Source organism: Eublepharis macularius, chromosome 2 (assembly GCF_028583425.1).
Source record: "Eublepharis macularius isolate TG4126 chromosome 2, MPM_Emac_v1.0, whole genome shotgun sequence".
NCBI classification, from domain to species: Eukaryota; Metazoa; Chordata; class Lepidosauria; order Squamata; family Eublepharidae; genus Eublepharis; species Eublepharis macularius.
The window spans coordinates 234,797,822-234,814,694 of record NC_072791.1 but is presented as its reverse complement, the minus strand read 5'-3'; the positions used below and the strand labels follow the sequence as shown (position 1 = coordinate 234,814,694).

The following is a 16,873-nucleotide window of genomic DNA, read 5'->3' as shown; positions in this document are numbered from 1 at the left end:
AGCAAAGCTGTTTTAAGGATTAATACATCGTGTGTGTATGAGAAGTGCTTTGAACACCAAAAGGGGCAAGTCTTTCAATTCTTTAATTAGATCATCTTTTGCGGACAAAATATGAATGATTAGGCAAGGCTTCGCTACAACATTAAAACGGCACGAACAGAATACTAGAACCAGGAAGCTGAAGGCAAAAGCACTGTAGCCCAAACGGCCGTAGTGGGAGTGCCGGAGGCTGATGTGGTGAAAATCCATTTATACCCAAGGTTTAGTTACCCCCCCCATCCCCCCAACAAAACCACACATTTGGCCTCTTGACTTTGGATACTTGTACAGTTTAATTTGCAAACAGAATTTGTATAACAAATTCCCCACCCCTCCCCCAATCATGTCTACCTGTAAACTTTATAGAAAACCCAGGGATAAAATGAATTCGAATTGTGGAAGGCCTTAAATTATGTTACAGTAGAAAATACAGGAGGTAGAATGTAACTGAAAGGATTAACGCAATGTTAGGATCAAATTTTATAGCTCCTGTAAGCTACCAACACATGGTTTTAAAAAACCTAAATTCAGTGTTTTCTAATAACCATAGAAAACACAAAATAAATTTGCAATGAGAGCCCTTATATCATGCTTGATACAGGGAGGTAGGATGCAAGAATCAAAAAGACACGAGACATGAACAGTTTATCTACAGCTCCTGTTTGCTTTACTGTTGACAGCTTGACAACTTAGTCACCTTCTTCCGTTTCAGATTCCGATTCTGAAAGAAAAAAAGTCCATCATGAGTACACGCCTTGCGCTGCTATAGTGCAATAACCCAATGACGGTTCCAGTGACACCATTTACCTTCCTCAGCGTTCTTGAGCCATTCTACAAACTTTTTCATTTGCTCCAGAAAGACGCTCTTCCCCTTGGCAAGGTGTGCGTCTTTATACCACTTGAGAATGGGTTCTTCACTTAACACCTCAGCTGTTGAAAACAAGACATTTCATAAACTACATGAAGCCAAGTCCAGTGCAGAATGGCTTCCACACAAGTGCTTGCCACTGCTGGCAGGACTGATTCACTGCCATGTCTGGGCTGTAGATGTCAAGAGACCTAACACTAACACGCTGATGCAAGACGTCTGCTGTGTAGCTGGATCACACCTGCCTCAGGCGTTTATATAAAAATTCTCTCTTCATAGGATGCTCATCTAGGTTTCAGAGAACCCATTTAGCTTTTACCACGGAATAAGTTTCTTGCAGGAAGACAAACTGTGGAAGACGCCCTTACACCTTATCTAGAAAAAGGTGCAATGGAAGGAAAGCGATTCATCACTCTAAACCTGACCACGACCTCTTAAGAATATTTAAGCCTTTGTCTTGCCATAGGTATAAGAGCCCCATGGCGCAGAGTGGTAAGCCGCAGTACTGCAGCCCAAGCTCTGCTCATGACCTGAGTTCGATCCCGGCACAAGCCAGGTTAAGGTAGCTGACTCAGCTTTACAACCTTCCAAGGTCGGTAAAATGAGTACCCAGTTTCCTGGGGGTAAAGTGTAGATGACTGGGGAAGGTAACGGCAAACCATCCCATAAAAAGTCTGCCAAAAAACATCCCCCCCCCAAGGGTCAGTAAGGTATTTTTTCTGACACCCAACCCCTCTCAAGTAGGGGAAAAAATACTTGAGCCTTGGAGACTTGAAGCAGTATTGGAAATGGGGCTCTGTACGTTATTGCAAGCGTCCATAGCCACCAAGTAGATAGTTAAATTGAAAGAAGATAAGCCACTAAGACAATCATAACTTCCTTGCTCACTTGGAAATCACGGCCTCAGTTACACAAGTGTAAGTCCCACTTTGCCGTCTCCTACTACATAAAAAGTAATGAAGTCTTGAGCATTTTGCCAGACTCTTTAACAGTTAAACATGGCTTGGCTTTTGGCCTATATTGCAAGAATCAAGCAGCACAGGGTAGGCCAGAATCTCTGTTCTATAATGAAATACAGTTGCTGCCATTCAGCAAACGCAGTGCCAATGCCAAGACGCAGCAATTTTTCCATGCGTGAATGAACTGTAGGGGAGACTGCTGAAAGTAGAGGATGCCACCAACTATGACCTAGTTTCCGCCCACCCCTTACTGCCCAAAAAATATTATACAAGACGTTAACCGGCAATACCAAAACAGGCAAGGCTGAAGAACAGGGGGAAAGCGCTCGGAGTCCACAGCTCTTTCAAAATGGCTGACCAATGCTTTATTTTAACATCCAGCGACCATAACGGCTTAGGAAGTTTAAAAGTTCTTTGAGCTCTCTGCCGAGCCTCTGTTACAACGTTAAGGTGCAACTGTGCTTTTCTCCCTGCAAGCCTTCGGAAGGTACAAGTTGGATTTCAGGTTTCACCTGGAGTCAAATTATACATTTAATTACCTTTGTAGAAGAGCACCACTATTTTCTGGAAGGCCTTCATGAAGTGGATGTTGTCATAACAGTACTCCTGAATCTTGAGCAACAGCGTCAGTTCAGACTGACCTTGGGTGGTAAAGGCAGCGAGGAGAGGGCTGTATTGCTGTGGGAAAGATGAGAGTCACGTTTCCCAGCCACCATACACAGCTTGTTACACGTGAGAAGCATGACACGCAAGCTCAGTTAATAGCTTCCTGTGGCAAATGTGCGAAGCCTGTACGGTTCCAAACTTTGCTGCTAGAAGTCTTACTTCAAGGGGAAAAGGATCAGAGGAAAGGTCAGCGTTTGCAGCCGCTTCTGAACACTCTGTAATAAGCATCAGAATTAAATGCTTTTATGGGAAGGTGAACTTCTAATAAACTTTGCAGAGGTTTAGGAGCTCAATGTTGTTATAAACACTCCTGTGGTGTAGGCTTTGCATTTTCAGACTGCATTTTAAAGGCGTCCTCTGAATCAGGTACTACACCTTTAGGTAAAAGACACCAGTGCAGAATCCATTGGAAAAATCTGACCTCATTTCTGTGTTCACTGTGTGAAGCTTCACGGCTGCTAACCAAACCTGCACGTCAGCATCCTTTCAGTTCTATCAACAGGAGCAAATCCATTGACCTAAGCGAAGTCCGCGTGCAAATACCTTCAAGTGCTTGATGGCTTGCTCTGCTACCAGCTCCTCCTTTTTGTTCCACTCCACAGTGCTCATCACACTAGACCAGATAATGCCTATCACAGTCTGTTCCGATATGTTGTTTTTCTTCATCTCCTCCTTGACATACAAGATGATCTGAGAATAAAGAGAATTGGGGCAAGTTATCCACTATTCTTCCTTCCCATCCAGACAAGTGTTGCTTGGAACATTTTTCAAATACAACTACCCTACCTCAAACCTGAACACCAACTGAGATGCCCCTTCTACAGGAGTAGCAGGGCCACCCTATTTGGCACCACGCACTGGTACACTGGGCGTCCGTCAGGGAGAGACTCCAAATGCTTCAGAATACCAACCTCAGAACTCAAGGCTGAAGTGGTGGTTTCACACACTTGGAACACACCAGTCAGACACAGGACACATTCTGATTCTCTTCCACGCCAGGGTCTCACTCACACGGCTCTGGAGAAAAACTGCCTGGGGGGGGGGCTCTTTGAGGCAGAAGCATTTTGAGTAACATTAAACAGCCCTACGAAGGAAGGGCACGGCTGGGACTCCGGAGGGCCCTTGTATCATGTGTGCCCAGCATCCGTGCATTCAGTAAGGGGCCCCCTGCCCTTACACAGATCAGATATTAGGCCCACTGTATGAACATCTGATCACGCAACACGCCCCCATCAAGGACAGAAGAGGGGAACGGTGCAAGTCAGGCCCGTGCAAACGGCAAGGGCCCACCCTGCTTCCTCCCAATGGACCGCTGAAGCAGTGCCCACAGCCCAACAGAGCTCCGCTTCTGCCACAATGCAGAATCAAGGTGGAACACTCCGGGGCCAGCAGTAAAAGTAACTCTGCATGGCGTTACGGAAGCCAGTTTGGGCAGGGCTGGCTTCTGACCAGGGAGGCGGAGGCCCAAATTCCCACTCAGCTGCAGAGCCCCATGAGTTGCCCGAGGCCAACTACGATTTCTCAGCCTAGCCTGTTCAGAGGACTGTTCAGAGAATCAAGCGGGACAGCCCCGTTTTTGCTCCCCCTGCATTTCCATCTCTAGAAAGCGGAGGATGCTGTCTTCACTGAAGCTCCTTAACAAACATTTAACATGTGCAAACAAGATTTTTCAACACCTACTGCAGGTATATCAAGCCACACTATTGATGTTTCATAATTCCAGGCAATTCCTTACTTGCTTTAATTGTATCTATTAGCCAAAGACTGGTGGCTGCTTAAGGACTGACCAGAACATGTCCTGCTCTGTTTGCTAGTTGCCTTTTAAAAGGTATTTCCTGAGAATGGCTCTTTTATTATTACAGATTTGTGAAGCTATTAATTTTATCAGTGTTTTATCAATGTTGTTTAACCACACTCAGTACCAACTGTAAAATCTTAGCCAGTAAGGCAGATGATACCATGGCCACCTAATTCGTAACAGATGTGATTGCGAGAGTCAGAGTGATGCGTGTGCAAGCCCTTTGCATGCAATAACCGCATGACTAGTCAGTAGAAAGCCAATCTGCTCTCATTTACATTTCTAGCTTCTGCCATTTCAAACAGCCATTAAATGCAGTAAAGATACTTTCAGAGCGGCCAGGTATTGCACAGGCCACGAACGGAGAGTGTACATACATCCTTAAATGGATCCCCACGCGACATCTGCTCCTGAAGTTCTTTCTGCAACTCTTTACGAGCCCCTATGCTTTGCTGGTTCCGCACATATTCAGAAAGTTCCTTCAATCCCGCATCCGTGAAATATTTTGTGAAGTGTTCAAGGCTTTGTTTGTTGGCTGGAAAAAGTTCCTGCAATGTTTACATTGATTAATTGCAGAGTACAATCGAGGGACACAACATTTGAAGTTGTTCCACTTTCCCAATTAAAGGAGTTAAGAGTTCATCGCTTACCATCAGCCTGTTGTCCATGTTAACTTTACGGAGGCTAGCAGCCACTGCATTGATATCTTTTTCATTTATCCATGATTTGAACAGCTTTACCGCAAAGGCTGCTGAAACGCCTGTGTGAGAAGTTGAAGGGTTATTTAATCAGAAGAGCTTGCTCCAAATCCTAGACTTCTGCATGCTTCACGTGTCCTTCCCGGGTAGCTACAAGAATTCTGAAGGTTGGAATTCTTTCTCTCTGTTTTTACATGCAATCATTTACCAGAAAGAGATTGCATGCATGAGAAAACACTCTATAATCCAGAAGCTCACCGTGTCTTGCATGTAAAGACTGCACTGGGAAGAAGCCTGCTACAGATTCCAGAAAGGTGGGGACCTTGCTGCTCATTCTCTCTCTTTACGATGCCTGAGCTTTATTTATAAAGTAGATTCTGGGAATGCAGGTCAAAGGCCCGTGTTCACAAGGTCAGCTTGGACAGGCACCCAATATGTTACGGAGTTCTCCACTCCTAATGTGACTCAGGCTCTAATGCCAGTCTTCGTATTCGATATATCCTCTACGTTCCCTTCTGTTTATGCCAAGTTGCCATGCTATTTAAAATCTAACCTGGGAAGCAAGCTTAACTAGCCACCAACCATGCAGACCCCTGAGCTTTCTCCAAGCACAGAGCATAACGGAAGTTCCTGGCATCAGAACACACGCCCCCCCCCCCAAGCAGCTATACCCCAAGTTACCTTCCTTGACAAGATTCTCATTATATAAGCTGTTGAGAATTGATGCATTAAGTGTCCCATTGGCCAAAAGAATACCCGTCAGCATGGCCAGCTTGTTCCGCTCAGACTCTGAAAAACCTTTCAAGAATAGCAGCAACTGCAAGAGGAAGGATGGCTGAGTCAACATTTTCAATCATGCAAGGCACTGAACCCATACGGAAACACTACCATGATATCTACAGGCACGGTAAATACTATCACTTTCTCACAGGGAGGTTCATTAAGTAATAACTACAACAACATTAAATTTATATACCGCCCTTCAGGATGACTTAACACCCACTCCGAGCGGTTTACAAACTATGTTGTTATTATCCCCACAACAAAACACCCTTCGATGCGAGTGGGGCTGAGAGAGCCGCGACTGGCCCCAGGGTCACCCAGCTGGCTTCAAGTGGAGGAGGAGTGGGGAATCCAACCGGGTTCCCCAGATTAGAGTCCTGCCGCTCTTAACCGCCACGCCACACTGGCTCTCTCTGGGTAGTCTGGGCCAGGCTTGTAAGTAGCCATCCCACTTGTTTCCTGTCAAAGACTCTGCTATCCCAGGCAGCCAACATGCAAGACTATCCTGTCACTTCATTTTACAACGAACCTTTTTGACTTCATCCTCAAAGCCTTTTTCCAGGTATTTGTAACGCCTGATCAGCTTGTTAAAGACCTGTAAAACAAAACAGGCGGTTATGCGCTAAGAAAGGGGCTTCAGCACTCGTTACAAAGCTACCATTGTTCCATCTTGCCTCTGGATGCCGTTATATTCTTAAAGAGATGTAACTAAAAACGGTTCCAGTGTTCAGAACTAACCTGAGCAAATGCTTGCATCGTTTCTAGGTCTTCCTGTGCTGCGAATACACAGACATCTGTGTGCATCATGTCATCTGCCAATGTGCCACCGGGGGCTATGAAGAAATGGACACTGAGGTTACAAGAAAATCAATACACCCCCCCCCCACACACACACACACAAACATGCTCTCATTTCAGCCAACGAGATCACCCAGCACTGCTCAAAATGTTTTAGCTTCACCGAATGAAAGCTGTAGTAACCACATTGCTTATATTGACTTGGGACAAATAAACTAAGATTTTTTTTAAAAACCCTTCCCGCTGTTAAGTACTAAGAGTCCAGTCGTGTGTCTTTTGTGAGAACACTTGAATGCCAATGAGTAGCTTGAAATAACGACTGTACTGAGCATCAGTGAATACTTAAAAGTATTTAATCTCACAGAGCATACCCTGCTTCTGGATCAGTATGTTTTGTAGATGCTTGCTAAATGAAAACACCGAAATGCACTGAAAGTAGTGCCACATTTAAGTCTTTAGGGGGTGCAGAGGATACAGAAACAGCAGAAGTGAGCCAACTGATCTGACAGTTACAATACACACGCGCGCACGCAACATGCTGATGAAGACCTGGTCTAAGGGGACACTTACCCAGCATTCCGCCAGCCACCAGAATGTCGAAGAGTGTCTCTGCATAGCGGCGATAATCAAGCTTTGCTCCAGAAGCATCAAGAAATTTTGCTACTGCTTCCAAGTCACTGCCAGTTTCATTTAAACCTTGAATAATACAGTCCTGAAACTGAGTGGGGTCAAACCTCTCTTTTTCATCTGCAAAAATATTGATTAAAAAAAAACCAATGTGGGGTTAGATCTTACAAGCCAAGAACGCCTTTTGTCCCCACCCTGACCAAGAGATCCTACTGGCTGAAGAGGAGGAGGGGGGGAGATCTCATCCTTCTCTTCACCGCAGCCTCCCTATTCCCCAAGAGCAGCTATCCAGGGTTACAAGAAGCTGCTGGGGAAGGTGGGAAAAACTTGCACCCACAAGGCCCCTTCCAGTCCGTGTGGAGGATCCAGCCAGCTGTATGCAAAAGAACGTTCTGGGATATCGTTTGAGAGTGAGATTGTGAGAAACAGAATGCAAAGTTGGTCGCGTAAGCCATGCACTGAGAACAGTGTGTTGCAGTGGACAGAGCGCCAGACTAGATCTGGGGGACCCCAAGCGGGAATCCCTATACTGCAAGGGAATCTTGCTCGGAGACACCGGGCCAGTCACTCAGTCCAACCTACCTCACAGGTCTGTCATTGTGAGGATAAAATGGAGGAGAAGAATGACAGACACCGAGCCCCACTGAGTATAAAAATGGGGCATAAAAACCTAAACAAATAAATAAGCAAGCCTTTGGAGGCTGGGAACCGGCCTGCCTCTGGGAGACAGGGGCCCCAGGCGCTCTTGGCCAGCATTTCTGACTTGGGTTCTATGTGCCCCATCACCATCAAGTCTGCAGTAGTACAAAGCAGCATCCAAGCCACCACGGTAAAGTAATTTCACCCAATAGACTGCTAAGTTAAAGAACCTGCTAATACAACAACTGGTGTTTAATGTGCACTAGAGGCAAGGGGAGCAACATTATGCACAGAACAGTCAGAATAGCGAGTACATGTACAGCATGACTCAGTTTTAAGGGATTACAGTCAAATCCTTTAAATAACTGGGTTCCCAGACAAAATGATTAGCAGAACCCTGCCCCCAAAAGTCCGCCATCCTTTAAGGTTCCATATTTGTTCTAGTTTGGTGTAGTGGTTAAGAGCACGGGACTCTAATCTGGAGAGCCGGGTTTGATTCCCCACTCCTCCACCTGAAGTCAGCTGGGTGACCTTGGGCGAGTCACAGTTCTCTGGAGCTCTCTCAGCCCCACCCACCTCACAGGGTGATTGTTGTGGGGTAATAATAACACTTTGTAAACCGTTCTGAGTGGGCATTAAGTTGTCCTGAAGGGCGGTATATAAATCGAATGTTGTTATTATGTTATGACAGTGATGCTCCCACATGGCATAGCTGACACCAGAAACCTGAAGTATCTGCTAGGATGCTGGCCACCTTTCAAGCCATGGAAATCATGAATGCACACCTGCGCAACCCTTCAGTCTTACCTAAAGACAGGGCGGCGCTCTTTAAAATTCTAAAGCAGAACATTTGACATTAACCGTGCTAACAGTACAATCCTAAGCAGTGGGCTTAGCCTACAGTAACTCTACTGAGAATGGCACTGGAAGCAACCTTTACCAGGAGTTCCCAAGATATAAATCTTAGTATTTTGGAACTCCCAAGTATCCCAGTTCTCATGATGTTCTGATTATCTTTAAAAGAAAAGCACAACCTTCATGAGTTTGTATTCTCAAGTATGATGTTATCAACCATAAAGGCCTCTGACTAACCAGCTTCCTCGTGTCAGTCCACTTGTCTCTACCAGAGCACCCCAAATCATTATTGCCAGTGCAAGACAGCTGCAAAACTGGGGGACCTAGTGGAGGACACGGCCCCGTTACTTCTGGGGAAAGGCTTGACGTATTTCACTACTCTCGAAACAAAAGCAATCTAATACCCCACGAGTATCCAATTAAAGAACATGAGTGAAAACATACAAAGTGTAAAGTTTCTTGGAGACCCAGGTCAGAATCGCTCCTCTGCTCTGAAGGCTTACTGAGGGACCCTGGGCCAGTCACCACTCTCTGACCTACCCTGCCTCATTGGTTACTGTGAGGATAAAATGGAGGAGAGGTCTACACTGAGGAGAACGGGGGGATATAAATGAACTAAGTAACTAATTTACAATACAATCTACATATAAAAGGTAAAGGCAAGCAATGAGTCATTACTGACCCACGGGGGATGTCGCATCACGACGTTTTCTTGGCAGACTTTTTACAACTGTACTATTTGGTATATTTATGAAATTTAAACAGATAAAGGCCTTCACTTTCTATGAGCAAAATTGCTAACAGGCCCAGTACTAGAGAGCAAATGAGCCGCAAACGGCTGTCTCTGGTTCCACATTAGCTCACGTATCTTGGTTTTTGCCATCTGAGAGGCAGGAAAAATAAAGTTGGAAATAGAACACAAAAATTTTATAATAAACAAATGAAATCAGAAACGATAGATGTGCACAGGAATCGTCTTGATCAGTTACAATAGGACTGGTAGCCTTTTTGGATGTCGAGTTAACACCAAACTCTTCGATAAAGTATAAAATACATTATAGTATATTCAAGGTAAAAAAATATACTATAATGTATAATTATAATATACTATAATTATAGCATGTTAGCTGTGGATAAAACAAGTCACATTTAAATATCCTTGAAATGCTGTATATGTCTGCTGTAATCATTTTCTAAAATTGTAGATTTTTATGCAAGACAATTGTGAGTACTTGAAAAAAATCCTCAGTATAGGGTGAGATCATTTTCGGGGCCTTGACATCTCTAAAAAGGTTTATTTTGGTTCCTAAATCTCTGAAATTATTTTAATTACCTGTTAGTGGCTTCCTTTTTTAGCCACGGTGATAAAGAAACAAGATTTTCATGAGTTTAGATAAAGTGATAATGACGAGTTATGTCTATGTGAATTGGGTATGTTCAAGTGTACAGTTCACATTTTGTTGGTGTTTGTATGGCTTATGGCTTCGGCCGGAAAAGCAATAAACGTATTATTATTAATTACCTGTTCGTTTATAACATGTGAATGGTTTACTGCGTAATTACTTCTCTTGAAGCTACAAGATCGGGCTAAATTTCTTACAGGATCCAACCGGGTCTGAACCTCCTGCTGGATCCATTTGACTAAGTGTCCCAAGGACTGACGGGAGCCACGATTCAGCAACCTCAGAGCAGCCAAGCAAGTTCAGAAGTGCAGGTTGGGAGACCTTCTGGGAACCAAAGCAAGTCACACCCAGTTCCCAGATGGAAGAACAGGTGGGATACAGAGAGAGAGCCACAGCCGGGGAGATGTTTGGGTCTGAAGCAGAAAAGCAAGACTCGCATCTATCAACACCTTTAATATAGATGGATACAGGTGTACAGACCTATACATAGATCTCATGTACAGATGTGGGACATGGATGCAATAAAAAAGCGCATGTGGCTGCATCGAGGATTCCGCCAAGTTAATTTCCCATCTTGATGCTCTAAGTTTATGTTAATTGGGAAGTAAATGCCACTGAATCAAATGAGACTCATTCCAAATAACAGGGAGGGGGAGTCCTACTCAACTTAACATAATGAGCCTTTGCGATCCAGCGACCAGCTCCGTGGGATCACGTCACGTGTGCCTTCTAGCTCACATGCCGAGTATGAAGAGCAAGACTACTTCCGATCGGCTCTCCTTTCTGCCTAACCTCCCATTTGCTTGGATTCTACAAACTCCATGCAGTAAGTTTTCTTGCTATCCCACGTGACAAAATTTAAGTCACACTGTAAAAGCATCCCAGCTGTAAATATCAAAAACTGAATGTCCCCCTGAATGCCAAACTGTTTTATGCCATGATATCCTGGAGGAGCAGTTCATGTAATGTACACTGAGATTATTCAAACTTCTCAGACCAAGTCACTCATTAAAATGAAATTTCACCAAAACATTCCTTTACAGAGTGAAGTTTTGCCTTTAAGACTTAACAAGGTTAAGCTACACCTATCTCTGTGCACAGCACAAACGCTACTGTACTGAAGAGAAACAACAGGGAGCCCTTCACACAGTGAATACTCACAGGTTCCTGTCCCCAAGCAATCCCACTCGCCACACAGCAGACTGGACTACGCCCAGCAGACTGCCTGCCCCATCCAGAGGCCGTGTTAAATAAAGCACAAGTCCTTAGTTCTGGCATCCTTTGAAAGCTTGGAGAAAAACTTGTATCCCCCCCCCCTCCATCCCCTCCTAGGTACTGAACCACTCGGATTTTGATCCGTGGATGAACTCTCAGGAGGAAATGGGACCACTCATCTCTCTTACTTTTGAGGGATATGCTCCACGGTCGTCCTCCAGTTCCTAGTCCTCACTAGTCACCCACTTCACTTCACGTTTGATTAACTCCCATGTGTCTGAGTGGGCTTTTCCTGATGATAACACCCACTGAGCTTTTACCTCATGTGGAATGAAGCCGAAGGCGGTAGATAATGCTGGTTGCTGCTTTCTTTCCATTGCCACAATCTGCTTAAAACCTTAACTGATCACTTCCTGCTTCCCTGAAAGCCCCTTGGAAGAAAAAGTGAGCCGCCTTTGAAAATGGGCCAGAAACTTCAGCTGGTCCAAAGTGTGGCAGCCAGGCTACTGTCCGTGCCAGGATACAGGGATCATATCACCCGTGTCCTGAAAAATTTAAGCTGGCTGCCCGTTTGTTTCTCCGCACAATCCAAAGCATACCGCTATCGCTTTAACTGGCTTAGGACCAGGGTACTCGAAGCACCCCCTCTCCTTTGCTATCCAGCCTGCCAGTGAAGACCCTCCTCACAGGCCCCGCTCCACGGCCCTACCTGCAGAGGCAAAGCATTCAGAGACGGGGCTTCTTCTTCAGTAGCGGGGTATCTTGTCTTCTTGTGAGACTCACCTAGCACAGACGGTTCTCTCAAGTACTCCTTTTTATCCAGGCTTTAATTAGGAATTAATCTTTTGAGCTGTTTTTATAGTCTGCTCTGGCCTGATGTGTGCCCCTCTCTTTAGGCTATTAAATTTAAGCTGCTCCTTTTCATTGGCTGGAGTTTTTCCATGCTGTTAAAAGTTTGTTAATTTCCATTTTTATCTGTTTAGCGTTTTTATCAGGTCTCCCTTGTAAACCAGCTTGAGCAGGTTACCTGGAGAGATGGCACAGAAATGTTCTAAATAAATCCATCCATGTTGATGTTATTAAAATTACTATTATGTGAACAAATTCCAACGCATAAATCAAAGAGTGTCTTCAAAACTGATTAAAAGTCTCTTCCCAGGAGAAAGAAAAAACAAGTTCTTAGCTTAGGTAAAAGTAACTTTAAGGGAAATTACCATTGTTGCAAACATAAAAATCTCTGCAGTAAGACATCCTGCTTGCAGCACTCTGCCTGACAGGAAGCACACACACACACTTTCATCACATCCAAATCGCTAAAAACTTCAAAATGACCACTTGTAATAGATGAAAATCTTTCAAATAAGCAGGAACGCTACTAGGCTTACCTCTTTTCCTAGTTTTAAAACGCTGGCCTGATAGCGTTGGCTTTTGCTGCTTTTGATTATTCATAAAAGACACCCTGTAGAAAGAAAAAAATCATTTTTTTAAAGTTAGGCTACTCTTAAGAGATGACAAAAAATCAGTTAAAGCACCAGCCAGTTACTGGAAAACATCTGCTTATAACAAGGAAGCCACTTTCAGAAATACATCCCAATGCTTCCCCATGGCACAAGTGTTACTAGAACAGGCTAAAAACTGTTACAGCGGCACAGGAGCCTGAAGGCAAATCAGTTCACCGTATGAACTTCCTCTGCGTGGAATATTAAGTAAGCATCTTGGTGCATGCAGAACTAGAACGTCCAAAGTCAAAGCAGCCTTGAGTTAAACAATCCATGCTGCAACAAAGGGAACGCACTTGGAAGATCTCATCCCCATTTTAACTCGACTGGGACAAAGGCCAGCTGCTTGTTTTTTTACAGCACTTGCTTCCCAGGAGCACACTTGCTGCACATATGCAAGACCCCAATTGTTACCATCTCCCTTTGATCTGCTGAGCTTCAGACAAGAAGAGCACCTCCTTGGGGAGCCTCAGTCAGGTCCCCTGCTGTCTTAAGAAACATCCAAAAGGCAAAGCTGACATGTGTTTTATGAAGGTGAGGTGATTTTACAAAATTCACAAAGTTTAGCATCTAGCTGGCTCTCTTCCTCCTTAAATCTCTCCTCAGTACAGATATGTTTAAACCCAAGAGTGTCACAGTGTCAGAATTTCATGACGTCTGAGGTGAGCCAATCTCCAAACAATGTTTTGGAGACCAGCGTTGTGCAGTGGGTGGTATGCCCCCTCTTCTCTCCCTCCCACGTGGATTTCCTTTCCTGGTGTGTTCTAACCATAGCACAGTGTTTCTCAAACCAGGACCCCTAGTGGCCCCAAAGATACTCCCCACAGGATGAAAGTGCTTCGAAAGGACCCAAGTGAGACCCCCCCACACACACCCATCCAGCTAATGCTGACACAGAGCCCGCTGGGTATGCCAGGAATGGTGGGCAAGAATTCTCTGCCTAAGGAAGCAGAATCCACTTTCAAAGCACTGGAGGGCATATAAGCCCCCCGCCATCACGAGGCTTCAAGACAGTCTCAGACCACTAACCAGAAAAAAATTAGTTGCTGGGATTTAACAGATCCAGGAACTGTAATTTGCTGAGGGCCTTTAAGGGGGTACAGTTGCCATAGTGACCTACAGATATAGAAGTGAACTGGTTTTCACTACTTTTCCAATACAAGGGATTTCACCACATAGCCAGAGACAACACTTCCCACCCACAGACAAGCAACCGCCTCTGTTGATATGGGTCCTGGAAACGGGCGACGTGCGCTATGGGCCTCTTGTCATTTCTATGATCAGCTCTGAAAGCCTTACCAGGCTCCTTCCCCTCACGCGCCTGCTCAGCCAGCCTCTGGCTGGAAGAAGAGGGCATTTCTGGCAGCCTCCTGCACAAAATTCCTTCATAACCAGGGATGAGACTGCTCGGCTCTTGGATCAGAATCTCAAGAGTTACGAGCCTTGTAGGCCACGTGTAAACAAGACTGACATTTTCCTTAACATTTGCTAGGATCGTTCTGTTTTGTTCTGTGGATGCTACAGGACACGCATGGCACAATGGGGAGGAGTGGGGGTCCATTAAGTTTCTTAAAATGAAAATGGAAGTTCCTGGGATGTGAGAAGTTTGAGAATGGGAGCTACAGCACAGGTCTTAACGTCATGGCTTCAAAGCATCTGAATTAAGCCATTGTCTCTCTCTCTCTCTCTCTGCAATCGTCTACAAGGGGCTTAGCACACCCCCTAACTCATGCTGTGAATCCAAGGCCAAGCTTAAACTTAAATCAGGGGATTGAAAAGGGAGAACCTCTACAGAAAAGGTTTCAAGCGTTAAGTAACACAACTAAGGTCACACTAGCAGAGTTGCCGCTCCTTAATATTGCTTACAGCCACCGTTAAAAGGGCGCGTTTATCCCCGGCCTGCTTCGCTGCGTGCCTGTAGTGGAGAGGGTCTCGATCAGAGAGGCGAGTGGCAACAGCGAGGAATCGAGCGGGGGGTTAATGATGCTGCAGCGGGAGAGCGCAGGGGCGGGGGGGGGCGCTCCCGGGGCGCTGGGAGGGCGATGCAGCCGAAGGCAGAACAGGCCCCTTCTCGGAGGCCTCCGCGAGGAGACCGCGGGGCGGCGGCGGCGGCGGCCCTGGGAACTGCGCGGCCTCCGGTGGGGTCCGAAGAGGCAGCCGCGCAGCCTCCCGAACCGACGAGCCACGAGGGCGCCCCTCGCCCCGGCCCGCCCTTCCCAGGCCCGCCCCCTGCCCGCCCACGCGCCCCTGACGTGAGGAGCCGCCCCGCCCCCCCCGCCCGCAGCCCCGCCCCCCCGCAGGGCGGCTCCGCCTGGCGCAGACCGGAAAGCAGCGCCGAGGGGGCCTGCCAACCCCCCGCCGGCGGCGGGAGCGCGTCCGCCACCCCGGCCGGGAGGAAGCGGCTGCGGGGGGGGGCTCTCTCTCTCCTCAAGCCCCGCCCCCGAATCGCCAGGAATTCCCCGCCGGGAGCTGGCAACCACGAGGCCCGCCTGACCCCCGCTCCCGCCCACGCACCGAGCCCTCCGGGGGGAGGCGGCCGCTGCAGGAGCTGGTCGGGAACGCCGAGGGAGGTAAGGGGAGGTCTCCCGCCAGCGCCGCCTCGACTAGGCCGGAGTGTCCCGCGCTGCCCCGCCCGCCCGCCCGCCTCAGCGGCGCCATCGCCGCCGCCGCCGCCACCTAACAGAGGCCGCGGCTTTGTTACCCGCCAGGCCGCGCGCGACGCGGTGGGGGGAGGGGCAGCGCCAGCGCGGCTGTTGAGGCGCCATGGGGGGGGGAAGGGCCGCCCGCTGCCCCCCCCCGCCCGCCCGCTGCCCCCCTCACCCCCCCCCTCCCCGGCGGCCCGGAGCCTCACCGACTTTGAAGGCAGGAAAGGAAGGTGCGAGGAGCGGGAGCGTTGGCGGGCGGTGCGAACAGGTCGGGAAAGGCGGTCTGAGGCGGGGCGGCGGCGCTCTCCTCCCCTGCCAGGCGCTGAAACATCGCGAGAGCAGCGCGGGGGGGGGGGCGGGAGAGACCATTCTCTCTCGCCCCCTCACAGAGACGGCGGGAGGGCCTCGGGACACCCGCCCCGGAGGGCAAAGCGCGCCAGAAAGGCGCCCTCGTTCGCAGCGCGCCTGAGGAGGACGGCCCCCCCCCCGGCTCCGCTCCCTCCTTCTCTCTCCGCCCCCCCCCCGTGTTGAAATGAGCTCGCCCGTCCCCTTGCGACGTCACGCCGTGAAGGGACCGCGTCCGTTGTGGGCGGTGAGATCGGAACGGACGCCCCAGCACCAGCTCCACACCCCCCCCCCCGGGTGAATGGAAGCGTCCGCGCTGCGCTTTGGCGGCCTCGCTTGCGGCAGAGTCCACTGAGCCGGGGGGGGGAGTAGAGCAGGCTGTCCCGGGAGGGCCCTGGGGCAAGGGGCCCTGGGGCAAGTCTTTCCTGCGGCGCGGTGAAGTCGGCCGTGACTCCTCCGGGAAGGCCGGGGGGGGGGCTTCCGGCGCTGCCCCTTCAACCGGCTTCTCTCTCCCGCGCGCGGCTGCCAACAGTGCCGGGAGCTCCGAGCCTCGTCGTCGCTGAGAATTCCCAAAATACTTTTTTTGTCATTTTTGGTCTGCCTTTCCGGCTGAGACTCCGGGCGGATCACATAGAGTGGGGCTGGTGCGGTCGAGATCAAGGACATTTCCATAAACAAGGCCACGGGGTAGACACACACAAGATTGCAAAGACATTAGGAAGGATCCAGTACAGAGATGGAAGAGATGCCGAAACAGAACGTAAGCCGTTCTAGGGCGGACATGAGGCCCCCTGAAGCACAGGCAGCTCCTAGGAGCACGCATTTAAGGCGACAGGCAGAGCGGCAGGAAAGATGGTGGCGAAGCCTCCGGCTCCTAGCTCAAGGGTTTCTCCCTAGAAGGTAAACTGAGGCTCTCCTGCCTCAGTTGCATCACGAGAAGACCAGACTTGCTGGGGAAGGTCAGGCTGCTACGAAAGGGGGAAGGCGGCGGGAAGAGACCTCACAGGACATGGCTGGACCCAGTGAAGGAGGCCAC

General features: G+C 48.2%; 1 protein-coding gene across 2 annotated transcripts; it reads right to left on the bottom strand.

The window, feature by feature from the left end:
* Positions 1 to 308: 308 nt before the first annotated feature.
* BZW1 (basic leucine zipper and W2 domains 1) lies at positions 309 to 15,948 on the bottom strand. Of its 2 annotated transcripts, XM_054970833.1 has the most exons (12): positions 15,699 to 15,948; positions 12,734 to 12,807; positions 7,180 to 7,356; positions 6,550 to 6,644; positions 6,341 to 6,406; positions 5,710 to 5,845; positions 4,981 to 5,090; positions 4,708 to 4,878; positions 3,076 to 3,222; positions 2,406 to 2,544; positions 847 to 969; positions 309 to 760 (listed from the first exon to the last, which is right to left on the bottom strand). In XM_054970833.1, the coding sequence occupies exons 1-12, from the start codon at positions 15,821 to 15,823 to the stop codon at positions 729 to 731; spliced, it is 1,395 nt and encodes a 464-aa protein (XP_054826808.1). In that variant the 5' UTR covers positions 15,824 to 15,948; the 3' UTR covers positions 309 to 728. The 2 variants fall into 2 exon arrangements, with proteins under 2 accessions (XP_054826808.1, XP_054826809.1); XM_054970834.1 differs by lacking the exons at positions 6,550 to 6,644; positions 12,734 to 12,807; positions 15,699 to 15,948 and having other exon boundaries at positions 7,174 to 7,257.
* Positions 15,949 to 16,873: the final 925 nt, after the last annotated feature.